The 27,950-nt window shown below is 52.5% G+C and overlaps 10 protein-coding genes across 10 annotated transcripts; 7 read left to right on the forward strand and 3 right to left on the reverse strand.

The window, feature by feature from the left end:
* Positions 1-820: 820 nt before the first annotated feature.
* BDW74DRAFT_168725 (putative GTP cyclohydrolase II) lies at positions 821-3,712 on the forward strand (the record flags this gene model as incomplete). Its single annotated transcript, XM_073726889.1, has 4 exons — positions 821-910; positions 964-1,920; positions 1,975-2,256; positions 2,708-3,712. 4 exons carry the CDS (start codon positions 821-823, stop codon positions 3,710-3,712), a joined length of 2,334 nt encoding a protein of 777 aa, XP_073582609.1.
* A 211-nt stretch (positions 3,713-3,923) lies between these two features.
* On the forward strand, positions 3,924-7,837 carry BDW74DRAFT_155564 (basic helix-loop-helix domain-containing protein). The gene has a single exon (XM_073724855.1). The coding sequence runs from the start codon at positions 4,633-4,635 to the stop codon at positions 7,684-7,686; it is 3,054 nt and encodes a 1,017-aa protein (XP_073582610.1). The 5' UTR covers positions 3,924-4,632; the 3' UTR covers positions 7,687-7,837.
* Positions 7,838-8,693: 856 nt separating this feature from the next.
* Positions 8,694-10,723, forward strand: BDW74DRAFT_168727 (ferric reductase family protein; the record flags this gene model as incomplete). Its single annotated transcript, XM_073726890.1, has 6 exons — positions 8,694-9,309; positions 9,354-9,415; positions 9,466-9,651; positions 9,697-10,090; positions 10,136-10,293; positions 10,370-10,723. The coding sequence occupies 6 exons, from the start codon at positions 8,694-8,696 to the stop codon at positions 10,721-10,723; spliced, it is 1,770 nt and encodes a 589-aa protein (XP_073582611.1).
* Positions 10,241-12,014, reverse strand: BDW74DRAFT_185947 (D-mandelate dehydrogenase-like dehydrogenase). Its single transcript, XM_073731153.1, has 2 exons — positions 11,604-12,014; positions 10,241-11,536 (listed from the first exon to the last, which is right to left on the reverse strand). The coding sequence occupies exons 1-2, from the start codon at positions 11,920-11,922 to the stop codon at positions 10,803-10,805; spliced, it is 1,053 nt and encodes a 350-aa protein (XP_073582612.1). The 5' UTR covers positions 11,923-12,014; the 3' UTR covers positions 10,241-10,802.
* Positions 12,015-12,500: 486 nt separating this feature from the next.
* On the reverse strand, positions 12,501-13,646 carry BDW74DRAFT_179472 (putative EF-hand calcium-binding domain protein; the record flags this gene model as incomplete). Its single annotated transcript, XM_073729476.1, has 2 exons — positions 12,501-13,489; positions 13,574-13,646. 2 exons carry the CDS (start codon positions 13,644-13,646, stop codon positions 12,501-12,503), a joined length of 1,062 nt encoding a protein of 353 aa, XP_073582613.1.
* A 372-nt stretch (positions 13,647-14,018) lies between these two features.
* On the reverse strand, positions 14,019-17,860 carry BDW74DRAFT_34886 (putative potassium/sodium P-type ATPase). The gene is made up of 6 exons (XM_073732583.1): positions 17,729-17,860; positions 17,321-17,659; positions 17,149-17,275; positions 16,987-17,081; positions 15,022-16,942; positions 14,019-14,975 (listed from the first exon to the last, which is right to left on the reverse strand). Exons 2-6 carry the CDS (start codon positions 17,581-17,583, stop codon positions 14,118-14,120), a joined length of 3,264 nt encoding a protein of 1,087 aa, XP_073582614.1. The 5' UTR covers positions 17,584-17,659; positions 17,729-17,860; the 3' UTR covers positions 14,019-14,117.
* A 1,242-nt stretch (positions 17,861-19,102) lies between these two features.
* BDW74DRAFT_34899 (putative exosome complex subunit Rrp46) lies at positions 19,103-20,279 on the forward strand. Its single transcript, XM_073732584.1, has 2 exons — positions 19,103-19,528; positions 19,584-20,279. Exons 1-2 carry the CDS (start codon positions 19,193-19,195, stop codon positions 19,995-19,997), a joined length of 750 nt encoding a protein of 249 aa, XP_073582615.1. The 5' UTR covers positions 19,103-19,192; the 3' UTR covers positions 19,998-20,279.
* Positions 20,280-20,831: 552 nt separating this feature from the next.
* Positions 20,832-23,330, forward strand: BDW74DRAFT_34913 (putative NAD+ kinase Utr1). The gene is made up of 2 exons (XM_073732585.1): positions 20,832-22,462; positions 22,509-23,330. Exons 1-2 carry the CDS (start codon positions 21,052-21,054, stop codon positions 23,024-23,026), a joined length of 1,929 nt encoding a protein of 642 aa, XP_073582616.1. The 5' UTR covers positions 20,832-21,051; the 3' UTR covers positions 23,027-23,330.
* A 303-nt stretch (positions 23,331-23,633) lies between these two features.
* BDW74DRAFT_179476 (uncharacterized protein) lies at positions 23,634-24,015 on the forward strand (the record flags this gene model as incomplete). The annotated part of the gene is made up of 3 exons (XM_073729477.1): positions 23,634-23,684; positions 23,760-23,851; positions 23,910-24,015. 3 exons carry the CDS (start codon positions 23,634-23,636, stop codon positions 24,013-24,015), a joined length of 249 nt encoding a protein of 82 aa, XP_073582617.1.
* A 1,513-nt stretch (positions 24,016-25,528) lies between these two features.
* On the forward strand, positions 25,529-27,919 carry BDW74DRAFT_185949 (fungal specific transcription factor domain-containing protein; the record flags this gene model as incomplete). The annotated part of the gene is made up of 6 exons (XM_073731154.1): positions 25,529-25,628; positions 25,680-25,734; positions 25,794-26,892; positions 26,953-27,059; positions 27,121-27,428; positions 27,492-27,919. 6 exons carry the CDS (start codon positions 25,529-25,531, stop codon positions 27,917-27,919), a joined length of 2,097 nt encoding a protein of 698 aa, XP_073582618.1.
* Between the last annotated feature and the right edge of the window lie 31 nt (positions 27,920-27,950).

Raw genomic sequence — 27,950 nt, forward strand, 5'->3', positions numbered from 1 at the left:
TGGTGTTTCAGGCGCCTGCATGCCATCCTTGCTGGGCACAGCCCGAATGCGTCAGCGCTAGTACCTTTGTTGGCACAGATCGCTGAACCCGGGGAAGCCCTGCAAAACAATGAATCCAGAAATTATCGGAGAGCAAGTACTCCGTATAGATGCACATACATGGCCATACTTTCGGTCTAGCTTCTCATATTGATGCCTGTGTCCCTGTGGTGTTGACTGCCAATGTTGCCACTGTGTCTTATCTTATCGGCTTCCAGCCTATCGATAAAGTGAGACCGAACTGGTAATACGTAGTACAAGACTCGAGCACCATCACTGAAAACCAACAGGCCAGAGTAGACCATCCGTTGGCTTCATAGAATACCAGGTACCAGGGCGCTAAGCTTTGGCAGGCCAAGGGCGTTATCTTCGGCGCTGATACTGGACTATCGACATTGATAGCGCTGATCGGGGGCGGCCGATGAGGGGAAGCTCTGATAAGCACCTGGGCAACTGATAGCAACTGGGGGGAATCATGGACATTTCCTGGCCTGATCATTACTAGCTAAAATTGAACGTGGACTTAGATGAAACTAGAACTATATCGAGTCTCCAACGTAGTATTTCGGGCTGTATAGCGCGAAGGAAGAATATATGTACGGAGTCCCGACGTACTCCGTAAGGCAGCTCAGCAGATAAGGTGCGGAGAACCCAAGTCACATGCAGGGTGCCTTCCCAGCTTTCTCACCCCCTTCCTCTTCCTCTTCCTTTTCTTGCCTTTCTTCCATTCGATTATTCTCAGAGATTGATTCAGAGCTTTATTTGTTCAAGAGTCGTCAGCATGGCCCAAGAAGAGACAACCGTTCATCCCAAGGATGAAACAACTGCCGTCCAGTCCCCCTCGGCCTCGAGGTACAGTAAGCACATCATTGTAAGCCAATTTGCACTCCGAGACGAGAATAAAAGTCATCGCTAATTTTCTAGTTAACGACGTATCCGGGCCAAAGCGGTATCGATCCTGTTCCACTCGAATGGGGCGCTGCAAACGCCAAAGCTCGCGGCCCTGTCGTCGTCTCCCGTAGCGGAGCATTCCTTAAGCGTCGCAACGCAATGGGTGCCCACGGTGGAAGCTATAGTATCTACAATGCATTGGCTATTGCAGCGGGAGACCTGGATCCTGAGTTCCGTCCGAATTTCGTCAATACGGAGCCCACCTTTGATTTCCCCTGGCAAAACGCCTGGGCTGACAAGACAAAGATCGTGTCCATGGACCCCTATGGTCACGATGTCGTGAAGTACTTTGGGGACAAGATTAGCGCTGGCTGGGATATTCGACCCACGATGGCTATAACCCGTGCTAATATGAAGCTCGCGGAGATCGGGGAGGCGGTTCGTGATGGACACCTGGACGTCGATGGCTCTATCGTGGTAGATTCCACCGGCGAGGTTCGTGTGACGAAGGTCGCCGTTGAGCCAGTATGGTATCTCCCTGGAGTTGCTGAACGATTTGGAGTTGACGAGCCTACTCTCCGTCGGACTCTCTTCGAGCACACAGGCGGCAGTTACCCAGAGCTCATAACTAGACCGGACCTGAAAATCTTCCTTCCTCCAATTGGTGGATTGACCGTCTATATTTTCGGACCTCCAGAACGGGTATCTGACGAGAATGTCAAACTTGCTTTGCGAATTCACGATGAGTGTAATGGTAGTGATGTGTTTCAGTCAGATATATGCACGTGTCGACCGTATTTGGCATTTGGCATTCGCGAGGCCATTCGAGAGGCACAAGACGGTGGCAGCGGTGTGGTTATCTATTTCCGAAAAGAGGGTCGTGCCTTGGGAGAAGTGACCAAGTATCTGGTCTACAATGCCCGCAAACGTGGTGGTGATACTGCGGACAAGTACTTCACTCGGACAGAGAACATCGCTGGAGTACGAGATGTAAGTGTCAATAGGGCGATTGTATACAGGGCATACATGCTGAACAAAATCCAGATGCGTTTCCAAGCCCTCATGCCCGACATTCTGCACTGGCTGGGAATCAAGAAGATCGACCGAATGCTATCGATGTCCAATATGAAACACGATGCTATCGTCGAGTCGGGTATCGAGATTCTCGAGCGCGTACCCATCCCCGAGGACATGATCCCCGACGACTCGCGAGTCGAAATCGACGCAAAGATCAATGCCGGATACTTCACCACCGGCAAGCAATATACTATGGAAGAACTGGCTCAAGTGCGCGGACGAGGGTGGGAGAAGTGGGAGGATATCACGGTACGCCGCTTGTCTTTGATGAAGGCCACCCTGCTAACATAACAAACAGCATTGATGGACCTCATGAGAAATCACAGACCACTGATGTTAGCTTTCAACAAACTTCTTTTCGGTTCATCGCCTAGCATGTCCCTAGTTCATACCTTTCGCATAAATACCAGGACGAATAGAAATCAAACATCCACCTTAGGCAGATACAAGGCGTGTATATAGCGGCGGAAGTTTGCCGTCGATTTCGGATAAGTTCCAGGGCGTAAAGTGATAAGCCGCGGGCAGCTTACCCCAACTTCACGGCCACAGGCCGAGTCGGATATTTATCCTTATCTACTACCCCACTTTGCGATACTTTGTATAAGAATAAGATCGATGAAGAGGCAATGAAGCGTGCCAACCACAAGATTTTACTTCTTAGACGGCCTAGTGGTTGAGACCTTGATACCCCTTGAAGCAGACCACGACAGCAATGGGTTTTCAATCTCCCGCAATCAACGCACAGCCCCATGTCCCCAAGGCGGGGGTATGGTGTCCCGCAGTGACATTTTTCAACCATGCAACGGATACGATTGACCTGGAAGCGCAGAAGAAGTACTACGCCTACCTATCCAAGACCGGCCTCGCGGGCCTCGTCATTCTGGGAACGAACTCCGAAGCCTTCCTCCTCACGCGAGAAGAGCGGGCGCAGCTGATTGCCGCAGCCCGTGAGGCCGTCGGCCCAGACTTCCCTCTGATGGCCGGCGTAGGCGCCCACTCGACAAAGCAAGTGCTAGAACTAGCAGCAGATGCCGCCGCCGCTGGCGCAAACTACCTCCTTGTCCTCCCACCCGCATACTTCGGTAAAGCAACAACCACCAATGTCATCAAGCGTTTCTTCGCCGACGTCGCCCGCCAAAGTTCCCTCCCTGTCGTGATCTACAACTTCCCCGGTGTCTGCAACGGCGTTGACATCGATTCCGAGACAATCACAGATATCGTGCGGGAATCCGCGAAGTCAAGCCCCAATGGCGTCTCGAATGTCGTTGGCGTGAAGCTGACTTGCGCGTCTGTTGGGAAGATCACCCGGCTCGCGGCGACGTTCCCCGCGTCTGACTTCGCGGTGTACGGTGGACAATCAGACTTCTTGATCGGCGGGCTGAGTGTTGGCTCGGCTGGATGTATCGCGGCTTTCGCGAATGTCTTTCCGCGCACGGCGTCAAAGGTTTATGAGCTTTATGTATCTGGGAAGGTAGCTGAGGCGATGGAGTTGCACAAGAAGGCGGCGTTGGCGGAGAGCCCCTGTAAGAGCGGCATTGCGTCGACCAAATACGCGACTGCGATATACTCGGCGAAGCTTGCAGGTATTGAGAATGCTGAGGAGAAATTAAAGCCCCGGACGCCGTATGAAGAGCCCGCCGAGGCCGCAAAGAAGGTGGTGAGGGATGTTATGGCGGGAATTGCGGAGCTTGAGGTGACCCTTTGATTGAGTTATGCATGTAGCATAAAGTATACACAAAATACCAATTTGCCATTTATACACACAAGAGTTCTGCCAGGCGGTAACTGATAATCAGCTGCACAGCCTGCTGTCAACAGCCGGTGGCCGTGCCGGAAGCGCAGATTCCCGCGATCATACGACGCCCGCCGCCGCCCTGCCATTGGCTCCCAAGCACTAATTTTCGATGGCGGTTGGCGATGCCACTGCCAGGCACCCTCCCCGAGTCTATGGCAACTGTCCCCTGAGTATGGACAAGATAACCAATTGTTGACAATTACCGACGCCTTTGGCAGGTCAATCCTTTTATCCTAGGAGAGTATTGACAAGGTCGAATAGCGAAGCAAGCGCCAGGAACGCAGCCCTGTCAAGTGGAACGCGAGCCTCCTATAGAATCCTTCCATGTGAGAGAGGAACCACGGCGCCTAGAACCACATTGCCAGGCCGACACTCAACCGAACTCCCAACGCTTTGATAAGATCTTCCTTCCTTCAGGCAGGTACCTAGCCTACCTTCTGCAATATTTCAGTCATCCTTGTCATTGACAGCCACTTGACTTAGTTGCGGTCTTGATATTCTGCTCAACGTCAAAGTGACTCAATTCGACTCCCCCCTCCGTTGTCGGTCCTATTACCTTTCTCCACACTGCAGCGGTTTAGGCCCCTTAGCGCGTCGGCTTGGGTGGCTGATCGACAATCAATCTTCGAACTTAAGGTGGCGGCGTCGCGGCTCGACCCCGTTTTTACAACTTGCTTTTCGTATCGTTGTATGTCTTGACGTCGATGCTATCGCCGGCTTTGTTGCTGATATCAAACGATAAAGCGAAAACCCTGCGCGGGTATATGATACGAATCGATATACGACCACGGTAACCGGGCCACGGTCCATGGTCACAACGTTCAAGATATATGCAGATGGAAGCCCCTAGTATGGGCACCGACTTTCAGCTCTTCTCGCCCGCTCACTCGAGGGGTAGGAAGAGCTCACAAGGCGATTCTGGTTCCGACGATGCGGGTCAAGATTGGAACGAGTGGATGAGATGGGATGAGCAGGCTTTCCCTGAGCCCAAGAACTTGCCGTTATCGCCATCTCTCACATCGCCGCCATTTTCCGATGGAAAGCAAGGTATCGATCTCTTTCCGACTGGTGATTTCTCTCCGGACATTCCCCTCGACTGTACGAATGTTTCTTTCGAAGCTTTCCCCACGCAAGACACTAGCGGGGTTCTTCCGACAACGAACTTTTTCCAGGATGGCATGGATACGTTTGCCGCAAATTCTGTTATATCGGGGTCTCCTTTATCGACAGTTGCTGGGCAAAAGCGTAAATCTGGAAGTGACGACGACGGGTCCGCTGGCAGTGGCGTGGTGCAGGAAGTGAAGAAGGTGCCGTCCAAGAAACGAGCACACAATGTCATCGAAAAGCGGTATCGTGCGAACCTGAACGAAAAGATAGCCGAACTACGAGATAGTGTTCCCAGCCTGCGAGCATCCAAGGGTAGTGGGGGTCTTGCTGACGACGAGGATGAAGGTGTCACACCGGCAAACAAGCTCAACAAGGCTTCCATTCTCTCAAAGGCTACGGATTACATCAAGCATCTGGAAACCCGCAACAAGCGCCTTGAAGATGAAAACACGGCCCTGAAGGTTAGACTGCGCGAGCTGGAAAAGGCGGCCGATCAATCCTTAACTTCCGCGGCTTCCGTGTCATCACCTAGCAACTACACCATCTCTACGGAGTCCGGAGGAAGCTCGTCTCCCAGCATATTTTCGAATCCCGAAGACAGTCCGATTGAACCCTCGCCCTCGTCTTCTCGTCCAGCAGCAGGCATGATCCAGATGCCGGACTCATTCAAACGCATGCGTAGTGAACAGCCAAAGGACAACCTCTGGTCTCAGTCATATATGCAGTATCCCAGTTCAAGCAGCCCGTCTGCTCAATCTGGAAATGGCCGCCGGCGGTCATATTATCCCAACAAATACGTACTTGGTACTCTTGCCGGCCTTATGGTTTTTGAGGGCATGGGTAAAGAAAAGGAGACCGACTCAACGGCCAAAGGCCTTCTGGCCCTGCCGTTCAACTACTTCAGGACTGTTGAGGTCCCACCCGTCCTCTACGAGACAATGGGCCGGAGCTTCTGGTCAACATGGCACGCAAAGGCAATCCTGCACTTCCTTTTCTTGGCCGTTTTGGTTGTTGGTTCGGCTTTCATCGTGTTCGTCTATCTCTTCAACTCCGGACCCGGACGCCAAAGCTCTTCCAAGGTGTCAACGACTAATGTCATGTTATCTTCTTCGAACTTCCGACGCCAAGCATGGCTGACTAGTATTCAACGAGTTGGTGTGCCAAGGCATCGGTTTTTCCACGAATGGTATGTCGTGACCTCACGGTGTTTTGAATACGTTCTACGATGCCTTCTTGGATGGAAGCTCTATTCCTCAATCACTGGCATTACAGCAGAAGATGAGAAGGGCCGCGTCAAGACGTGGGACATTGCGATTGACGCGCAACTCTCTGGCGGCGACGCCGAAATTAGCAAGAGCCGACTCGTGCTCACGATCTTTGCTGCAGGAACTCTACCACGAAGCCCGATGAGAATGATGCTCAAGGCGCTTCATTGCCGCATTCTCCTATGGAGAGTTGGGGTTCCTGGTCAATGGAGCTATCAAGTCTCCAACGATGTTGCCCGCTCACTTGCAAAGTATCAATGGGACCTGGCACGAAAGAAGAATGCGGGCTTACCGAAAGACCACGAGGATGCTCTTCCATCCCATCTCAAGGCGTTGCTACAGTGCGAATGTGAAGATGTCATGATCGATAGCATCATTCAAAGGGCGGCTAATCTTACATGGAACGACCCTACTCAAGAAGGATCCGACGGCGATGACGCATTCCTGGATGTAGTGGAAGAGGATCCAGCAATTCAGTCCTCACTAGATGCTCTCGCGGCGTGGTGGTCGTCCCACCTTCTGCAGCGCGCTCTTCTCAGGTATTTCGAAGCCAGTGCACGCGGCCCCGATGCCAAGAAGAGCCGTGACCTGTTTAAGGCGAAGATACAGCTTGCTCTCGACGTGGCACCACAGCCTTCTGCCGCTCATACTCGCGCCCTTGTAATGATGGCGGTGTTTTTTGAGCAGGATCGGGTCGAGAATATTGGAGCCGTCCTTGCCGCACTACCAAAGGAAAAGTCGAAGAGCACACAGAACTCAACCTTCAACTTCCTGGATTCCTCGCTGCCGGTGTCTGTCCGCGAGGAGATTTCTATTGCAGTTCGCTGTGCTATGATTGCTGCTATTTTTACCGCGCGATCCCGCCACGACACTTCGCTGCCCGAGTCGTTCACCATGGAGAAAGCCGTGACTTGGTTTGATCAGCTGCCGCTGGATCCGGTCGATCTGACACTGCTCGGCTTCTCTGCCGTTTACCATCTACTTCATGTTCTTGCTTCGGATACCGGCTATTTGTCATCCTCAGATTCATCACGGCCATCGTCACCTATGCTCAAGGACTCCATTGGAGATTCGTCCGACGATGCTGAAGATGAGGCAGACGAACCGGTTATGTTTAAAAAGGGTGTCGCTCCGGAGCCGGTACCGCTTATCGGTCGTGTCGCGTCTGAACTTATGTACTGGGCTCGCAATGCGTATAACCCGACCTTCTACGGCTTCACCTCGGACCTTGTTCAGGTTATTGAGGAGGAATGTACTTCTCTATGCCGCGGAGCTGGGGTTGACGTTGCTGATTACTCCCGTCTTCATCAGCAGAGATTGAAGGCGAGCCATCGAAAAGACAAGCGAAAGAACAAGTCTCGGTCATTCCGAGAATACAATACTCCACCTGCTGAAACTCGTCGTGACACCAAGTCAGCGACGAGTATCAAGTCAAGCGACTCTCGGCCTGCTCCAACAGACCAACCGACACAGTTGGCGAAGCCCCTCGAGACAAGGATGGAGAGGACATAATCTTGTATATCCAATAATGTATTCTTCTTGGCATTTTATATTGGCTGTAGATTTACGTGGCTGTAGGAACCTGGATGGATAATGTGGAAGGCGTTATGGACGAAAAGCGATATCTTCGCTCACCAATACCAGTCTGCTTTCTTTCGTTCAATCCCTACCTCTTCCCAGTAAGGATCAATAGTGCAAGGTTACAATAACCTTTCTAGGCATCACCAGAAGAGATGACTTCTGGATGATGCCATTCGACCTTGTGACGTTTGTTCGCCAAGTTGGCCTTCAACCAGAGCTTCTCCGGCCCATCTATCCTGTTTCCTTCCAGATCCAACCCAACTGCGTGCTATACACGTCATCAGAGACCATGGTAAGGAGCGTCAATACGGAGCCATGCTGATGAATGACGAAAATAGCGTTCAGGGTTCAGGGCCGTACCAGCTGAGGCTGGACGCGCGCGACCTGACCAACTTCCGCATTCAGCGCTGGTGTTCCGTCCACCACGGTAGCATCCCAGGCACCGCACCCCGACCAAGATCTAGACTCTTATCTCATCCTGAAGAACTGGTTCAGTTTACTTACAGTTTCTAGGTACAGCTTTCCGCTCCTCTTCGCTTAATGTACGCTCTAGCCCGTGGCACGATGTCCGTCCGCCTGGCCCGGTATACACGCGCATTCCTCCACCGTCATTCCCCACATTCTTCACGGTTGCAAGTCATGCACAACCCAGCTCTAGTCAGCGGCATTCCGTCGATGCTCCCGAGTCCTCGTAACTCTTCCGGCAGACAATGGATCTGGAATCAGGTTGGATGACGGCATCGTTGACTCGCTAGAGAGCCGCACGTCGTGTCATGCTATCGGAAGCTGAGACCCAACGGGTATATCTATTCTGAACTTGTCGACCATTCCCACGGTTACGCCTTTCAATGAGCTCAAGGGTGCAGCTTCGCTGCGTTGTCCATCCTATCCGACCATTTAACCGTCGACACCAACCGTGATAACAAAATATCATTACCATGGGAGTTGATCTCCAACCTTCTGGACAAGAGCGCCAGCGCCATGTCCATCCTCCTATGAATGTCGCACTGGCAACGCCCCTGTTTGCCCTTGCTGGGGGCTTCTTGCTTCTCTTCATCGCGCGCCTTGTGATACGGATACAGCACCGTCTACGACTCCGCACGATTCTCAAGAGTAATGACCAGACGAAGTATACGCACCGAAGTGGCTTTATGGCCTGGATGAACAGACACGTCTTTTATGCACCGCTCTTTAGGTCTCGCCATAGTCGCGAGCTCCGCATTGGCTGTGCTCATATGGGCACTGTGCCGCTGCGGATAGAGATTGTTATTCTTACGCTGTATATCCTCATCAACCTCGCTTTCTTCGTCTGCTTGGTCGACTGGTGGGAGGACTATCAGGAGAAACTGTATCAGATCAAGTACGCTGGAGGTCACTTGGCTGTGATGAACACTCCCGGGCTGGTGCTGGCCGCTGCCCGGAATAACCCCTTGGTTCCTCTGCTGGGCATCTCGTTTGACGCCTTCAATCTCTTCCATCGCTGGGTCGGTCGGGTTATCGTGGCTGGTGCGATTGTTCATATGGCTGCTGTGGTTGCTGGACAATATGCGGAATGTGAGTCAACCGGCCCCTAAAGTGGGCTATTCTAACTTTTGCAGATGGTTTTGAGACCACTACTCATATTATCTGGGATGTTCCGTTCTTTGTCTGGGGTATAGTTGTATGTTGTTTTTTCAGCATAGCAGACCCAGAGAGATACTAACTACATAGGCTCTCTTCGGATTCGTCCTCATCGCCATCCAATCCATCTCACCACTTCGACATGCTTTCTATGAAGTTTTTCTTCACGTCCACGTTGCCCTGGCGGTAATGTCATTTGTTGGACTCTGGTACCATCTTCGCGGTCTCGAACAACAAAATGTCCTTCTTGGCACAATCATCCTATGGGGTCTTGAGGTAAGTTGCATGGTCACTTGATCGAGTCAGGGCTAAGTTGCCTAGCGAGCCACCCGGTTTACAAGTATTGTCTGGCGCAACTTCGGCAAACAGCGCACAGTCGCCGACTTTGAACTCCTCCCTGGCAACGTTGTTCGGGCCACTGTCGCCCTTGCACGGACCCAGAAGTTCAGAGCAGGACAGCACATGTACCTCTACGTCCCGTGTGTAGGACTATGGACCTCTCACCCATTCTCTGTGGCATGGACGTCTACCGAGGATGTCATTGTCGATGGCGACTCCAATGACTCGTTCGACATGTTACTTGATAAGAAGCCGCAGCAGACAGTCTCATTTTTGATCAGGGGGCAGGGTGGTTTTACGCGCGGGCTACAGCGCAAAGCCGCCAATTCCGAAACGCTACATTTCAGAGCAACAGCGTATGTTGAGGGGCCGTATGGTAAGTTATTTCATCCTCTCATTGAGATATAGCTAACGAGAGCAGGAGGACTCGAGGATCTCAACACCTACGGAACGGCCATGCTGATAGCCAGCGGGGTCGGGATAAACAACGCAACGTCCTACCTCCACCAGTTCCTGGAAGGATTTACTGCACGGGAGACTGCCGTGCGACGGGTCAATCTAGTCTGGATTACCCGCAGCGTTGGTATGTATTATCACCATCTAATCAATCACACTTCTAACAATAACAGATGACCTCCACTGGATCGATCCATAGATGAAATCAATCTTCACGCATCCATCCCTTGCCACCAAAGAATCTTACCAGCCCAACCGGCTTGCCATTTCTGTCCAGGTCTTTGTAACCGGCAATGTACCCGGTGAGTCCAATGTCGGCGATAGCGAGAGCCTTTGGGCGTTCAGCGCGCCGTCTGGTGTGCTTGTCAGCGTTGCCTTTGGCAGGCCGTCTTTCGGAGTTGTCATTGGGCGCGAGCTGGAGACACAGGTGGGCGCCATGGCAGTGAGTGTATGCGGGAATGGATGTGTCACAGACGACGTCCGACAGGCTGTGAGAGAAGCGCAGAAGGGGGGAAGGACGATAAGTCTACACGATGAGGCGTTTTGTTGGTAGTTACGTTGCCGTATAGCTTGCTATTAGCCTTAGCCTTATGATCGGTCAACATCTCATGCAATATATATCCTCTATCGATCTATAACACACTCTTACTCTTAACCAAATGCGCATTCACCGGCGTCAACGCCCTCCCCTCCGTAAAGTACGCCAGGACATTCTCCATCGCCAGCCTCTCAAACCCAATATGCGTGTCCACCGTTCCACCCGCATTATGGCTCATCATCATGACCTTCGGATGACTCGCCAGCCGCGGATGCACATTCGGCTCGTCGGCATGCACATCCATGCCCACGCCCACGAGCGTCCCATCCTCAATCGCCCCCAGCAACGCCTCCTCATCCACCAGCGACCCCCGCGCGATATTCACGAACCGCGAGCCGCGCTTGAACTTGCCGAACAGCTCAGCAGTAAGCAACGTCTTGCCCGCGAACGGCGTCGCCACGACGACGCAGTCCGAGGCAGACAGCATGTCGTCTAGACTCTTGTAGAACGTCCCATCAACGCTCTTCTCAACTTCTTCTGATTTTCGGATGATGTCATGGTACAGGATCTTCATGCCCAATGCGGCGTGGACTTTCTTCGCGATCGTGTATCCGATTTGTCCGAGTCCAATGATGCCCAGTGTGTGCCCGCGCGGATTCCGTGCTGTTAGCGGAGAATTGGTGTGTGCGTCCAAAAACCGTCGCGGGTTCTGCGAGATTGCGGCATTATGGCTCCAGGCGAGGTTTCGGAATGAAGCCAATATCAGGAAGAGCGTCATGTCGGCTACGGATTCCGAGGATGCGGCGGCGCCGTTGCAGTAGAGGATTCCTACACCACACACGTTAACACACAAGATCCCTTTAAGGGGGAAGGGGATACGGAAGGAAGAAAATACCCTTCTCGGCAAGATACCTCGTATCAACCCAATCGAACCCCGCCCCCGCAGAGGCAAAGATCCTCACGGACTTGGGCAGCAGGTCGATGAGCTCTTTGTCCCAATTGCCCATTTCGCCGCCGGTGTTCCAGAAGGGACGGAGTATGCCGGCGAAGGGGCCATAGCGGTTTTCGCGCAGGGCGGTTTTGAATTCTTCGCGGGTGCGTTCGCTGGCTAAGGGTCGGAGGATCGTGAATGTGTTGCTGAAGGTTTGATAGAGGTCGGGGTTGTATTTTATGGGGTCGCCGAGGTGCAGCATTGTGGGCTTTGTGGATGACATCTTGATCAGGCTCGATGAGAGAGATGGGGAGGGAGAATGCGGAGGAAAGGAGGCATGGGAGACGCGGGTGAGTTTGTTAGGGTTATCTATACGTCGGACTTGCGCTCAATTGCCGTCAAAGACCGATTGCCGATCTTGCGGGCGGGCTTTGACATTGCTGTTTACTTGCTGTTGATCGGCGGCCATAACAGTACGTACTTGGTCATATGACTTTTTTTCCATTTTTATTTGTTCTCTGGGCCGATTCGAAACGGTGAGGTGTTGGTATATGTCGGACAAGCGCCCGTCCCGAATAGCTTCATGGAAGCCGGAACCCGAGACATCAACTGGTTGATCAATCCTATATTCAATGTGTCCTATTCCGCTACTTTCCGGGCCAGGAAGCAGACCTGGGCATCGACAAGAAAAAGACGCTAGGCAAGGCTCCCTTCTACAGGGTAGAGAAGACAATATATTTCCGACCAACATTAGTATTTCCTACCCAATATTAACTTAACCCAACACATTACCATTATCAACCACGCAGCCACTATCCAACAGACCGTACTCATGCAGTCCAATCTTCAAACCCAACTTAATCACCCCCAATCCTCCCCAACCCCATGCCTCTCCGCAGCCCTAACAGCCCAGCGCACCAGATCCGCCATTGCCCCACTAACCGCCTCAAAGCGCGGGATTTCATGGCCCCCGCCATGGTTATACACCTTTCGCGTGCTCTTCTCGCATACCTCGCTGAGCTGGATGCCGGCGATATACCGCGGGTCACGCTCGCCGTAGATGTGTACAGTAGGTATGCTGACCTTCACGGGCGCGAAACCGTAGCTTGATTTGTGTGCAAGGTTTGGAGGGGCGGTGTAATTAGGGCTGGGGTACGGATGCGGCCTTGATATCTCGCGGCGTATCTCGTCTTCTTTGTTGAACGTTAGCTGCAGTGTGTTGATGTTATTATCGTCGATGTCGCTCGTGGGCGACGGGTACGGGTTTAAATTGAAGAGGCCGTGGCCAATTCCGAAACTAAGGCCTAGGTTCATGTCCGAGTGGGAGTTTGCCGACCATCTTGCTGAACCGTTTGACAGTATTGCCTCGGAGCTCGCCATCTGCGCCAGCGCATCGCGGCTCGCGAGGTCTCGTGCCTTCGTGATTTCCGGGACGGCGTATCCGATGTGCGACATTAGGGTGAGTGGTGCGCCGCCGCAGATGAAGATTCCGGATTTGAAGGGGGGATTGCTATTTCCTATATTCTCATCTGCATTTGTATGTTCGACTGCTGTTGAGGTTTGTAGAGATTGCGAGAGTTCATGTAGGAGCAGTGCCTCTGCTGCGACTGATGAGCCCTGTGAGAACGTCATGACGACGTCGTATGGTCCTCGTTTTGCGATGATACCCGCTAGCCATTTTTGCGTTGACTTTATCGTCTCGATGGTTGTGTTCTGTGCGCTCTCGGGGTAGAATGTGTAGTAGGGAGGTGGGTAGAAGAGGTCAATTCCCGGCGCTGGGGTGGAGGGGTGCGGGCCGTCCACGAAGTCGAAGGATAGATTGAGGTCTGTAAGGCGGGAGCGGATGGAGGCTATTTCGGTACAATGTTAGTAACGTTCAATATCAACTAGGCATTAGGTGAGAGGCAGGTATAATTGACAGGGGAAGTACAAACAGGTCTGAGACTGAAAGATGGCAGCGCTAGTTCCGCGGCCGTGGAGGCAGAGAATTTTGAGTTTCGGCGTCATGGCTGAGTTGGAGCCAAGAGGATGAAGGTGGGCATGCGGGGATGAGGATGGGGTGGGGGATAGATTAATGTAGCGCCTGCCAATTGGTATGGACCAGGTCAGGTGGACTCATGGCGGCTCTCCTTGCAGGGCTGCAAAAGCAAAGAAGGCATGACGCGTGATGACTGGAGAGAAGGTCATGCTTTGTCGGAGAGTAAACAATGCTCGGGGGCCGGGAAGTCTACTGGCAACTGCCTAGCTAAGCTGATCACCTGCGTGATACGAGGCCAATAGCAGAAAGCAGAAAGCAGAAAGCACGGTCAATTTGGTAGGTACTAGCGGGATGTACATAAAGAGGGAATGTGGTCGGTTTGAGAATCAACAAAGATCAGGACTGGACAAAGCACAAACGGTAGCTGGGACTGTGTTGAAAGTCCTCATAGCTGTTTCAGTCTGCATGGTTGAACATGTCGGAAGTCACTTCCGTCTCCCCTACTTCTTCTCCGTCACGCTGGCAATGAAGCTAGCATCCACACTGGCGTTGGCGCTCATCGAGATGGGCGTCAAGCTACGCAGCCCGGCCCTCATCTCCGCATCGTCCATCGTCAGCGTCGCGTTCTTCCCGTTCCCAATTCCAAAGCGCCGCTTGATCGCCTTCCAGCTCTCTACTAGCGCCAGATACACCACGACGCAGCCAAAGACGATTCCCCAGTGCCAGGTAATGCCTTGATGTTTGAAAACGACACGGTTAACCTCGGGGAGGTAGATGACCGGGAAAGCAATCACAAACCCTGCAATGACAGCCCAGAAAAGAAACTGGTTGCGCCAAATGGAGTGGAAGACTGAAAGCTTGCCCGGATATCGGTCTGGGTCGAGGTTGAAAAGAGACCGTGAAAAGTGCTTCACTTCCCACGCCGTGACAAGTAGCAAATAAGTTAGTGTTGCGTATGTTGTAGCTCGAGCTTTAAACACGGTGCCGCAACTGCTGTTCCACCCCTCGTTGCAGTCATCTCCCATGCTGGCAGTGCCTGAACCAGCGCCGTAAATCACACTGACAAACGACACCAGACAGAGGCAGCCCATGAAAGTACCGTACACCATTTTGTCCATGATGAGCTCGCGTGTAAATACACCAATCTTCAAGTCGTGCGGCGGGCGGTACATGATATCCGGCTGGGCTTCCTCCAGACCTAGCCCCAAAGCAAGGAACGAGGAAGTCACCAAGTTGGCCCAGAGGATCTCCAACGGCGACAGGGGGAAGATGGAGTTGCCGGCCTCATCCTTGAAGGCTAGGGCAATTAGTAAAAGGATGACCTGAGCGATGTTGGATATCAACAAGTGCATCAGGAACTAGTCAAGTTAGTCGAGTTCACATCTCTAGGAAGAAGCAGCATACCTTTTGAATATTGTCAAAGAGACGCCGTCCTTCTTCGACGGCTTTTACGATCGACGCAAAGTTGTCATCTGTCAGAACCATATCGGCCGCCTCTTTCGCAACGTCGCTACCGTTCTTGCCCATGGCAATTCCCACATCAGCACGCTTCAACGCAGGTGAATCATTGACGCCGTCACCGGTCATGACGCAGAACGCACCCCGGCGATGCATCGCTTCGACCATGCGCACTTTCGTAGTAGGACTGCACCGTGCAATGACCAGTGGCAGCTGCTCGATGGCATCGACATCCTCATCGGACAACCGATCGAATTCCTTTGCTGCCATGACCAGACGACTCGACTTTGCATTAACGATAGGGTCGAGAATGCCCACTTCCGATGCAATCGCCGTGGCTGTTCGGATGTGGTCGCCTGTGAGCATATGGACTGTAATCCCAGCCATCTGGCACTTGCGGACGGCGGCTGCTGTTTCAAGGCGAGGGGGATCGTATAGCCCAATTAAGCCGGCGAATTTCAGGTTAGATTCTGCCATGTTGCGCGCTGATATCTGTGATGTATCATTGACAGGAGTCTTTTTGTATGCGATGCAAAGCACGCGGAGGCCTTCTCCGGCCATTCTATCAGCGGTCTCTTGAATCAATTCTTTCTCCTCATCTATCACATCAAGGCTAGGAATGAGCGCCTCTGGGGCCCCTTTGGAGTACACTTCGTTGAGCCCGGGTTGTTGAGTGGTGTAGACAACCGTCATCTTCTTGACGGAAGAGTCAAAGGGGTATTCGGTGTGAAGTTGAAGATCTCTGTTTCGGACAAGGTCTGGCTTCTCATACCCAAACCGCATAGAGAACACCCGCAGAGCAACCTCGGTGGGTTCGCCAACAGCAACCCACTTACCCTCGGCTACCTGAACGGGTACATCTTCTGATGAAGCAGATTGTGCATTGTGTACTGTCGATAAATTGCACAATGAGAGTGCAGTAATAAAGGTGTTTGCTGAATCATCTTGGACGTTGCTGGGGCTGATATCCTGACCGTCAAGTTGAATCAATCCACTTGTCGGGTCAAACGGGTTGGTGGTCTGGTGGACTGTCAAGACGCCGGTCCCTGGGATCCAGGCAGTGCGTGCGACCATCTTGCCCTGGGTCAGGGTACCCGTTTTGTCCGAGCAGATGTTGGTCACCCCACCCACGGCTTCGAGACATTGCAGTTTCCGAACAATCACATTGCCCCTGGCCATGGCCTTGGTGCCGACTGCAACTGTAATTGTGAGCACGGCGATCAGCGACTCGGGTACAACAGCAACCGCGACGCAGATTCCGTAGATGAGGACCTCGCCTTGAATATCCCATTTGTTCACGGAGAAGACAATGATGGCTAGGAGGATGGCTAGTGCGAAGAGGAGCAACGCGAACTTGCTCAGCTTTACCTGCAGGGGCGTCCCGACAAGACCGAGGATGCTCTTTACAGTAGCAACTAAACGGCGCAACATGCGGACAAATACGTTCGCGTCATCGTGTTCAGCTCTATCCTGAAGTAACTGAGCGATCTTTCCCACTTCCGTGTTCATTCCAATCGCCGTAACCACCCCAGTCGCTCGGCCCTGAGTTGTGCTACAACCTGAGTAGGCCATGTTGGTCCTATCGCCAATTGGCATATCCCGCGAAGTTAGGGTCAGGTGTGGAGTCTTTGATACAGGTAAAGATTCTCCTGTCAACAGCGCTTCGTCCATCGAGGCGTTCATGCCTTCGAACAACCTTAGATCTGCTGGAACAATGTCTCCGACAGCGAGTTGCACGATATCCCCGACCACAAGTGATTCCGCCTTTACAGAGGTAACCCTGCCATCCCGCAGTACCTTACATATTGGGGCAGACAATCGTTGTAGTGAGAGAATATCCTGCTCTGCTTTGTAGTCTTGCACGAAACTACACAAATTAGATAAGGTGGTAGTAGGAATAAGAATGCTTACCCTACGACGATATTGAGGAGGATGACGGCGGTGACCACACCCCCTTCAATATAATCGTGGATTCCGAAGGATACTCCCATGACGATGACGAGAATCTAGTCACAGTTAATGAATGGTTTCTGCACCGCGAGGCGGCTGACTTTGATATTGGCGAGATCATACTAAAGTTAGACTGTTGGAAACTTGCCTCAGGAGGATCTTCCATGCGGATAGTCCTTCCATCTCCCTGACTCTATTGGGGCCGTCTCGTGCAAGACGAGAAGCGGCCTCCTCGTTGGAGAGCCCATGTCTACATGGTCAGCGCATGCAAATGGCACAAAACGGATAAACGTACTGAAGATCGACATCGAGAATTGCCGAGAGGCTAGAGGAGCTGATGATGTGAGCATGGTCCGCTGGGTTTGGTAGATTATGTTCAGAGTGCTGGGCTGTAGAGTGAGTCTCGTCTGGCGGTGGTCTTGCAACCTTCTCGATGTCGTGCGAGTCTTTTACATCTCCGGGATGATTATGGTCTTTTGAATTGTGCTCTTGGGAGTAAGCACATATAGGAGGCTCCGTCGATTCCTCGACATCAAGTGGAGTTGTTTCAATGCCCATTCAATTGGAGTTGGGGAGACAGAAGGAGACGCGACAAAAACAACCAGAGATCGGTTCGAGGTGACTACAAGTAGGGCTGAGCGAACAAATAGAGGGGATCAGCGATGGAGCTAGTCAGGACGAACGGGGGATACTCCGGACGCACCTTATATAGGATGACAAGGGATTCGCCTAGGGTGGGGATGGATGCGACCAAGAATCACGGCATGAGGGGTAGCCACGGCTGCGCCATTCACGATGGGTGCCTCAGCATTTGTAGAATCTGGAACGTTATCTTGGCCAGTTGCATCACCGTCTTGTTCACTTTACATTTCGACCACAAGTCAAGCCGCTAAAGGCTTGGATATTGGCAGCAGATTGGACGTGGGCCAGTCCGGGGAGACCGTTTAGCGGAGACTATGCCTTCAGTCGTGGCCACCACAGAATCCCAAGAGGGCAACCAGTGAGGAGGCTTGGAGATGGAGGCGATGGAGCTCGGCGTTGAGGATGGAGGAACCGACCCTGGCACGGGGGGCACGTGAGCCTATGCTGCTCTCGCAGTCGCAACCACTCTTTGCGCTGCATTCTGCCACGGTTCAACGCTGTCAAAAGGCCCATGTTTCGGGTTATTTTTGTAGCATACTGACGAGCCACAGTCGCATGTGCGTGGCTGTGGTTCAGTCCCCCGTCTCTCTTAACACTAGGCACCGATTCAACTCGGATACGAAGTTGGCAGCCAAGACGCCCACGCTTCATTATTCCGCCTGCTCCGCCTCACCAGATCTCGGCATCTGGAAGATCTTCCAAAGTCGCCGATTCATTATTTACCCAGCGAATGGCATCACGAAGTAGCAGGTGCTGCAAATAACCCGAGCTGGGGTTTCCCTTTCTACATAGACCACGACCACGGTATTAGGACATGACTGAAGTCAACCGCTAACTTTGTTTCATCAGAGGGTCTCGTAACAATTACGCCTACTTGTCTCATTCATGGACAATGCAAACTTTAGCCTTCGATTGGTCGCATAATGTGGTCTTACCTCTCTACATCATGATTCGTCTTCTATCGACCCCGCGTTGCCTACTGAACCCGGCATTGCCGAGCAAGCATGGTTACAGAAACAGCCGGGAAGAGAGCCGGATGGATAGACTGGCTCTGTGGACGTTGATGGGATTTTGAGCTTCGCACCTCGTTCCATGTCTTGTTCGTGTACTGGAGTTGTACGCGGCGAATTTGCTGGAAAAGAAAGCCGGCTCCTGGGCTGAGCTGCAAAAAGTAAGCATCTATTTTCAAACAATCAAGATAAGGAATTGCGGTCATCTGATGTAGCTCCAATCATCTCCAAATCCTTTGGAAAGTAGAGATAGTAGTACGGTAGAGGATGTTCCGCAGCTGGCCGCTCAACTGGCCGTGAGATGTTCAGGCCACAATCTTAGCGGCCTCAGGCAGGAGATTCTAACCAATCAGCGGAAGCCCCGCACTCGCTGGGTTCAATCAAAATTTCAAGCTGCAGCTTCAACCCAGCACCGTACCATAGCTCTTTACTCGGCCTAGAGCTCTGTCTGTTGCGCAACACCTGCGAACGCAATTGATTCCAATACATTCGTTTAATAAGCGGACACTTGCACCATGGGTGGACCAATTGCCGTTCTTCACCCCCTCGACCGCGCTGACGGCTCAGCTTCATACAAATGTCCCTCGACTGGCTCAAACATCTTAGGATCGGTCAATGCCCCTATCGAACTCCCTGGGCGTCGCGATGCTCTGAAGCCAGAAGAGGCCACCATCGAGGTCTTCGTAAAACCGGGCACCGCTCCTGGCGGAGTTGGCGAACGATATGTGGAGGGCATTCTCAGAACCGCGTTGGGCCGAGTGATTCTGGGGCGCGAAAAGGGATACCCAAGGCGAGGGGTTGTTATCACATTGGCTATAATGGGCGGAGAGAGCGTTGGCAGAGGAGGATCGGTAAGACAGCAAACATATCACAAAAGCGCGATGGCTAACTAATGCTTGGTAATAGTATCTGCCGTTGCTTCCTGCCCTCCTCCACACTGCTACCCTAGCGCTCATTTCGGCTTCCGTTCCTCTGTCGGTCACACTATCTGCTACTGTCCTCGCCGTCAACTCTGCCGGCGAAATCACTCGCGAGCCATCCGCCAAGCAAGCGACGACTGCCACCTCTCTCCACGCGCTAGCATTTACATCGAAAGGGCATTTGCTGCTCAACGAAAGCGAAGGCACGTTTACATTTGATACCTGGGACGATGTTTATCAGCGTGCTCTAGCGATTTGCCATGAAAGCTCCGCTCTTGGTTCTGACGGCGATGTGGCCATGGCCGAGACCGCAGAGAGCCAACCACTCGAGGGCATTGTACGCGATACAATTGAAGATCATATCCATCGCGACTATGCCTGGAAAACTGACGCGGCTTGACTGATGCACGCTGGTGCCAACTTACGACGGCAAACAACCCCGCGACGGCATTCTAACACCATGCTAGCTGCCACCAGGTTCTACGTCACATCCATACTAGCCTCCGTACGATACCCTCGTATCTGCATCTAGCTTCACATGCCCGAGGGCCAGGTACAACCACGAGTGTCTCTCATCTCTATGATTGGAGCTCGCGCAGCCTATCAGCAGGCGACTCGGCACTCTAACGCAGATTGGTGGCACAAATCGAGCTGGGTACTGGAATTACTTGGTTGAAATGCGGGGGGGGGGGGGGGGGGGGGGCACGCTATCAAAGCGCGATGGTGGCTGACGTGGGATGTATCTTAAAGCACCCGAAGAGGCCGACCCTATCCTTCGGGCCACCTGGCACGGACATGTCAGATCAGAAATGAGAGACTGCATTTCCAAGGGATTCGATACTGGAATGTTCCCTCAATTCGCGAAACGCATGTGGATGGGGTCTCAGCTAGGATGAGGACAAATCATCGCCGCTAGTAGTTAGATCGGCCGGAGTAAAGAACCGCCTTTTGAAGCGCTTGAGAACAATGTTACCGATTTCCCTGTACCAACTACTCGGAGTTATTTGTCATATTCTCTTCCTGCAAAACTGAGTTCAGATAATAGTTGACTGAGGCAAAATGAGTGCCCATCATGTAGCGACCAGGCTGTTGCCGTGGTCCTTGCCGCGGAAACGCTGTAGCGGTACTTGCGGTAGATAGCGCTCCGCTGGCGAGAGTTCGGCCCTTTTCCATGTGGGGGATTCCAGATTGAAAGGAACTCAACCTTCTTAAATCTTCCATCTCGCTCAATCCCTTTGATTTCTTGTTTTATCGTCCACTAAGCTCTGGTCAGCTTATCCTTCGCACCACTGAACTCCGGCCTACATCCGATACGTCCGAACTCGGCTTGCGTGCCGTTATTTTCTTCTTCGTGTCAGCCTCCGTCATCAGCTAGCCGTATTACACCTCGAGTACCTCGCCCACGTCGACCATTTTCCCAATTTCGGGTTTATACGACCTTTACTCATCGTTCTATGGCTTCTCCGAGCTTTCGCAATGATTCAATAAATTCCCAGGACCTCTCCGAACCGCCGCGCTCACCTACACCCACGACCGACTCCGCAGCCCCACCATTATCAGACCCATCCCCCTCAACGTCGAAGACCGTCGGAGATTCCCTGTTACGCGACTATGCCTTGCACATAGACCCTTCACAATCCATGAACGAAGTCGGCCGCAGGGCCTCCTCTGTCGAGTTCTCCAGCCCTACTCCAAACGCCGCGTTGACGAACCCTGTGCGCGGGCGAGAAGACCAGGTGCCCTCGTCCACGCAGTCTACTTTCCCACTCCGCGCTGCGTCCTCCGTGCCCCGGCATAGTCGGAAAGCATTCTCCTGCGACTTGATACCCCGGCAGACGATCATGAAAGCGCTCGCGTCGCGATCATCCTGCAATAACCCGAATTCCAACATGCCGCTGGCGGCGTCCTTTGGTCTTCAAAGCCCGGTCTCGCCCACCAGCTCGGAGGAAACAGAGCGCCGTCCACACACATCGTCATCACGGAAACTCTCCGACGTTCTCTCGAATCTACAGCTCGGCGCCGATAGCATTCCTTCTACCCGTCTTATCATGCAATCGCCATGTTTCTTCCACAAGCGGTTTGACGATGCGGTGAATCTCCAAAAGGTGCTGGAGGAGATAACGGACGACGAGTGGCTGTCGCATTCTCGTCTTTTACAGACGGCGACTGGAGTTCGGGAGGTTTCTAAGCAACTTCAGCGACGGCCGATAAAGCGCGCGGTCAGGAATGTCATGATCGTTACCAAGGCGCGTGATAATAGTTTGGTGTACTTGACCAGGGAACTGACAGAGTGGCTTCTCTCCACTCCGCGGTATGGAAGGGACCTCGGCGTGAATGTGTATGTGGATGCTAAGCTACGGCATTCAAAGCGATTTGACGCCCAGGGTCTCACTCAAAAGAACCCGGCGTACGAGCATATGGTCCGCTACTGGACCCCGGACCTCTGTTGGACGTCTCCCGAGAAGTTTGATCTCGTACTCACATTGGGTGGAGATGGTACTGTGCTTTTCACCTCCTGGCTGTTTCAACGTATCGTTCCGCCTGTCCTCTGTTTCTCTCTAGGGAGCCTAGGATTTCTGACGAATTTTGAGTTCGAAAACTACAAATCCCATTTGAATGGAGTCATGGGGGATGTCGGCATGAGAGTCAACCTTCGGATGCGATTTACCTGCACAGTGTTCCGAAAGGACCGGAGTAAGGGTGCGGAAGTCGGCGCAGTGGAGGAAGGCGAGCAGTTTGAAGTGCTGAATGAGCTTGTCATTGACCGAGGGCCGTCGCCCTACGTGTCGAATTTAGAGCTGTACGCAGACAACGATCTACTCACCGTTGTCCAAGCCGACGGCTGCATCTTCTCCACCCCAACAGGTAAGCATCTCAGCCCATGCTGGCATTCAAAGACTAACATTTGCAGGTTCCACCGCATACTCACTGTCCGCTGGCGGCTCTCTCATTCACCCTTCTATTCCCGGTATTCTCCTTACACCAATCTGTCCTCATACCCTATCCTTCCGTCCCATGGTCCTTTCCGATTCTCTCCTCCTCCGCATAGCTGTCCCGGCAGGGTCCCGGTCGACGGCTTACTGCTCATTCGACGGCAAAGGCCGCGTCGAACTCCGCCAGGGTGACTATGTCACTGTCGAGGCGAGTCAGTACCCATTCCCAACTGTCGTCGCCAACAACGGCGAATGGTTCCAGAGTATTCAGCGGGCCCTCCGCTGGAATACCCGCGGCGCAGTCCAGAAGAGCTGGCATAGCGGCGATGGCTCTTTGGACGCCGCAGATGAGGAAAATGAGGACGAAGAATGGGACATTGACACTGATGCTGGGTACAATGGCACCGATAGCGGCCTCGGCCCAAGTGAAGACGGCGACACCGGATCAAGTAGTCCGATGAAGCGGCAGATGAGTCTGCTCGGAATGCAGCCGTGATAATTCTTCTTTCCTTTGTACATATTGCATCGCCCTGCGTGCTGGACTCGGGCTTGGATTTGGACTATCTTGGATGGGTACAGGTATCTAAGCGGTTGGCGCCGTCCGTTATGGGTTTTGTTGGTTTCTGGCGTGATAGAGTCCCATTTTACGAACCAGGAATGCCATTGGATCTTGGTCATCTTGACCTACTGGACACTTCTTTGTCAAATAACCTGGTGAGCACGCTCAACTCACATACAGGTTGCCGGCGACCGCACACGTTTCTTCCCCTCCTTGACTCCTCGGACTTGGAGCTACTGCGCAAGGTAAACAATTTCAAATACCAGGTCGGCTTTTGTCCCCTCTCCTCCAAGTCTCCAGACTTGATAAAACAACTCACCCTCTCTCATCTCCGATTTCTACACGGCTTAGCCCCGCCACAAATGAGGCGGGCGTACCGAACTTCCCCCCACCCCCCGGAACAGTACACCTCCCGCTGTTCACCAAAACAACACCACCCCTCTTTCCTTTCTCTGCTTCTTCCCCTCTCCACAGCTACCGCCCTCTCTTATCCTCTATAACCAAGCTCAGTTACACACACGAAACATTAAACAATTTATCCACAATGCCCGAAGGAAAAGGCTACACCATCACCAGCTCTGGCACCAACAGCCGGGTAAGCTACCCCAACACAAGCTGTCTCTACCACACTCGAGCTCCATAACACAGCGCTAATGCTCGAATCTGGCAGGGCAACCATTTCTGCACTCGTGACTATGGCAATGGCTCGAATTCGTTCCACTATTCAAACATGTTCGTCATTTCTCCCTTTCACTGCCCTGAGTATTTCAGAGTTGCTCGAGTAGGCCATGTGACCATGTTCCTAACACGCTTGTCTTAGAGACGGCTCCTACTACTACTCCAACCCCGACGGAAGCACCTACTACAACGACGGAAACGGTGGCTCTGTTTACACTCCTCCTAGCGATACCTCCGACAAGAAATAAGCATCCTGGCTCTAGTTGGCAAGCTTTAAGGGCTCTAAAACCGCTTGGCGCTGACTGCTTTTCGAGTGCGCGAACATGAATTTGGAATAAGGAATGACTGGACGGGCCTAGGATATGAACGAGCGTGCTTCTATTGATACCTACATCTTATATCCAACTGCATGCGGATATTCAATAAACGCGAATCCCTCCCACTAGAATAGAATTCCGCCGTCAGGTGTCACCCTCACAGGTAAATAATATGCGCTTGCGTAAGCCAGATACTCGACGAGTTGGTATTCTCCTTCAGGTGCTCGATCTTCCTTCGTCCGTTCAACAACCGGAAAAGAAAGCCGGCGCCTTGGCCTGGGCCATCGCTCAGGCAAGTGCGAGAGTCATTACCGAGCCTACTCCATGCTCGGCCGCCACAACCTCCAGCGCTTCATTCAACTTTGCTTCATCCTCGTGCTGATAGCCGCAGAAGACTAGGGTTCCCCCTCTGCTTTACACGGTCACGAGCTTTCAGTGCCGCCCTCGACGGAATTGCCGCCGCCCATCGACCAATGGCCATACCGGAGGCCCGGACCATTCAAAGGATCTCCATCTTCAACCATCATCGCAGGGTGTTCCGCCTTTCCAAATAGCTGCTAAACGACGTCTTTGCTTGCCGCATCCCATCAGTGCGCGCATATAATGTCCACCCAGCGTTCACAGTTTATGCAGAGAGTCCCGACTAGACAAACGCAGCGCATTGCCATACCTCATCTTTCCCGCGAACTTGGCGGTTCAATATGCAATCGCGTACTTTGTCCCAGGATGGGTTTATCACGGTTGCTACGCGCGGCTACCGACTCGCCGACTCAGAATTCGAATTGCTCGTCTTGATAGTTGCTTGGGGTGAAATCTGACCAGTTGTCCCCGATGCTCATATCTCATACTACGTGACTTTTACCCAGGATGCGGAAGCGGCCAAGGGGGTTGCCAGCTTCGAAGCGGGCGGAGAAGGGACATTTCAAGATTCGCCGGTTAGAGCTGCTGAACGATTGAATCTCTGGTAAGGGAGCCAACGTGTCCCAGTGACACTATACAAGATGACCTATGGACTGCCCTCTCTCAGACAACATCACGGGCGCGATCAACAATACGGAGAACTCCCTAGGTATATCTCGTCCCCCACATCCACATGTGGCGGCATATACAATCCCACACCGGCCATAACGTGTCAAAGAATACCCCGGATGATTGTCTGCCAGACGGTTGACTAGTGCTGCGGGGTATGTCTGGGGCCCGGAGATCTCGGCAAATAGCCCTAACTCTGGGGTGCCGGGTTTCCAGCTTAGCTTGGCCAGATCGAGGAAGGATCTGTTCAGACAGCTGGACTGACTCGTCGGGCCAGTGACATACGTGAACTTTGAGCTTTTGTGCGGGGTATACCTATCCCCGCAATGTCTGATTGCCATCAGCTCTCTTGAGCATATTCGCGCATGTCGTGTCCCGTCCGCAAATCACCAAACTCCTACGCGAACACAAGATCATGCCAACAGCACGAAGAGCAAAAGCACGAAAGGCGCAGTGTCCCTACTGTTCCAAGACATTTACACGGACAGAGCACCTGCAACGACACCTGGGATCCCGTATGTCAATCTGACTACCATACAAATGACAAAATTTCTGATCGGTGCCAGATGGCGTAGGACAGGCCGTGAGATGTCCAGAGTGCGGTAAGGAGTTCATGCGCAAGTAAGCATGCTAGATCCTTCAACTTGGAGAATAGACTAACGAAATGCATTCCGATACAGAGATGTACTGAAGCGCCATCTCTCCAAATGCCAAAACAAACCAGCGTCCTTGCCTGGAGGTTCAACCTCAGCTTATACAGACGAGTCCCTCATAGGACAGCAACAAAGCCCGCCGTACACTCAAAGCACAAACACGCCTCAACAAGATAGTTCTGTTACAACGCATATGTCACTGAAGAATCTCAGCCAGTCCAGCTTTCTCCACATTGAAGCCCACAGCTCAACCGACGAACCTGAAATCATGAGTGCCGCCAGCACAAACGCCACGGAATTTCAAAGGATAAATGGTACCCAGTTCGCCATGCCCCCAACACCAACAAGCGAAACGCCATGGCACGACATCAATATAAACTTTGATGAGATCCAGTTTTGGTTCGACCCCGCTGTAGCCGACCGAGATGAGCAAAAGCGCATGTCCCCGCAGGGAGAATTACCACTGCCAAACGGGTTTGGTCTCCCGTGCTTGAACATTGACCCTGCCGATACTTTCAATTTTCTGGCACTGGTAGCGAGCAGAGAGACTGCTTCGCTTGAGATGCGGTATGGCTGCTCAGCGTATGAGATAGGGTGTTCTGACGAACTCCCTCACACTGTACCTGCAGCAGCCCTAAACCAGGTATCCAACGAGATCGTGCAGCAGATCAAGGACGTCTCCCAACACTCACTAATTACCCATACATGGAAACCTCAACTGGAGAAAGACTGTGCGCGCTTCTTCAGCCCTAGGAATATATCCCGTTTCCTCTCCATCTATTGGACAGCATGGCACCCGCATTACCCCGTCATCCACAAGCCTACGTTCTCCATAACCGACGCTCCAGTTCACCTGGCTGCGGCAATGTGCATCATAGGTGCCTGTTTCTCGTCCAATCAGAATGACCGCGTCAATGCAAAACTGTGGCTAAACAGCGTCGAAGAGATTGTTTTTGCCGATCGCTACTTTGGCGACGTGGCGCTACTTGATGGAGCGACGATTAACATCCGTGATGTTGTTCGGCTTCTGCAGGCAGCGTACTGTATTTCGACTGTCCAGATCAGCGAGGGAAGCCATTTTAGCCGGAGGAGGATTCGTCGAGCGAGGTTCAGTATGCTTGTTTCGGTGAACCCACCTAGTTGCGGAGGTAATTTGAATAAACCTTGCTGACAATGAACTATGCAGCTCGCGAGAGACCTAAACCTTTTCAGCACAATGCATAGAAACCTCGATCAGGTCTACGAGAGTGACTTTTGCTGGGACAGCTTCATCGCAACGGAAGAGTGCATCCGGTAAGCAGCCACCAAAATACCCTGGAGAAAGACAAGAGTGTATTCTAAGAAAGCACTCTAGGACGATGCTCTTCATTTACATCTACGATACAGGATTCACGATATTCACAAATTATCCTCCGCGAACCCGGGTTCAGGAGATGGCGCTGGATATGGCATGCCCCGAAGCTTGTTTCCAAGCAACTACCGCACATGAGTGCTTCGAGGCAGTCAAGACCTGGACCTCGCACCCACTGTGGGAATATAGGATACGACTATGTCAGGCTGTCGAGGTCATCCTTTGTAGGGACATGGATGCGGATCTTAGCTCTGGGGTGCAAGCATACATGTCTCATTTGGGAATTTTAAATCTTTGGATTATCTGTTCTGGTACGTGCTTTTTCCTCTCGGAGACCTGAGATCGGCAATATATTGACTTGAGTCATGAAAAAGCTATTGTCTCCGAAACCCTCCAGATAAATTCCCTTCTAAGCATATCCTCATCAGCCCTAACTCCCCTGCGCCGCGCAATCCACACCTGGAAGGTAGCATGGAACCAGCGATATGTACTCACGGACAATTTTGGTTTACCAAAGGAGGAAGAGCAGATGCTCTCTCCGGATCTCGGGAGACCTGCGAACTCCTGGCGCCGAGTTGGATTCTTCCAGAATGCTGCAGAGTACTGGTTGCTCGTGCATGTTCTTATCAAACACATCGAGGAGCGGCAGAGAATAGAGCACAGCCAAGTGTCTGGTGTTACATGCGCCAGTAGTAGGTATAAGCCATATGCCCCGTCGAGATGTGGTGAGGCCGCAATGGTGGATTTGAAGAACCTGATACTGGAACATGAGCAGCATCGGGCCACGGGGATGATTGGGTGATTCTGCCATGATGGGCTACACTAGAAGACGA

The sequence above is a fragment of the Aspergillus multicolor genome, assembly GCF_047715735.1.
Source record: "Aspergillus multicolor strain CBS 133.54 unplaced genomic scaffold BDW74scaffold_17, whole genome shotgun sequence".
In the NCBI taxonomy this organism is placed as follows: domain Eukaryota; kingdom Fungi; phylum Ascomycota; class Eurotiomycetes; order Eurotiales; family Aspergillaceae; genus Aspergillus; species Aspergillus multicolor.

What these genes read in the sequence shown, in the direction of transcription:
- BDW74DRAFT_155564 (XM_073724855.1), top strand. Translation starts at nt 4,633, where the DNA reads ATGCAGATGGAAGCCCCTAGTATGGGCACCGACTTTCAGCTCTTCTCG.
- BDW74DRAFT_185947 (XM_073731153.1), bottom strand. Translation starts at nt 11,922, where the DNA reads ATGTCATCCACAAAGCCCACAATGCTGCACCTCGGCGACCCCATAAAA. An exon ending in GAGGTATCTTGCCGAGAAGG is followed by an intron (nt 11,537 to 11,603) that starts GTATTTTCTTCC and finishes TGTGTGGTGTAG; the next exon opens with GAATCCTCTACTGCAACGGC.
- BDW74DRAFT_34886 (XM_073732583.1), bottom strand. Translation starts at nt 17,583, where the DNA reads ATGGGCATTGAAACAACTCCACTTGATGTCGAGGAATCGACGGAGCCT. An exon ending in TTTCCAACAGTCTAACTTTA is followed by an intron (nt 17,082 to 17,148) that starts GTATGATCTCGC and finishes AACTGTGACTAG; the next exon opens with ATTCTCGTCATCGTCATGGG. An exon ending in TCTTTGACAATATTCAAAAG is followed by an intron (nt 14,976 to 15,021) that starts GTATGCTGCTTC and finishes TAACTTGACTAG; the next exon opens with TTCCTGATGCACTTGTTGAT.
- BDW74DRAFT_34899 (XM_073732584.1), top strand. Translation starts at nt 19,193, where the DNA reads ATGGGTGGACCAATTGCCGTTCTTCACCCCCTCGACCGCGCTGACGGC. An exon ending in GCGTTGGCAGAGGAGGATCG is followed by an intron (nt 19,529 to 19,583) that starts GTAAGACAGCAA and finishes GCTTGGTAATAG; the next exon opens with TATCTGCCGTTGCTTCCTGC.
- BDW74DRAFT_34913 (XM_073732585.1), top strand. Translation starts at nt 21,052, where the DNA reads ATGGCTTCTCCGAGCTTTCGCAATGATTCAATAAATTCCCAGGACCTC. An exon ending in CATCTTCTCCACCCCAACAG is followed by an intron (nt 22,463 to 22,508) that starts GTAAGCATCTCA and finishes TAACATTTGCAG; the next exon opens with GTTCCACCGCATACTCACTG.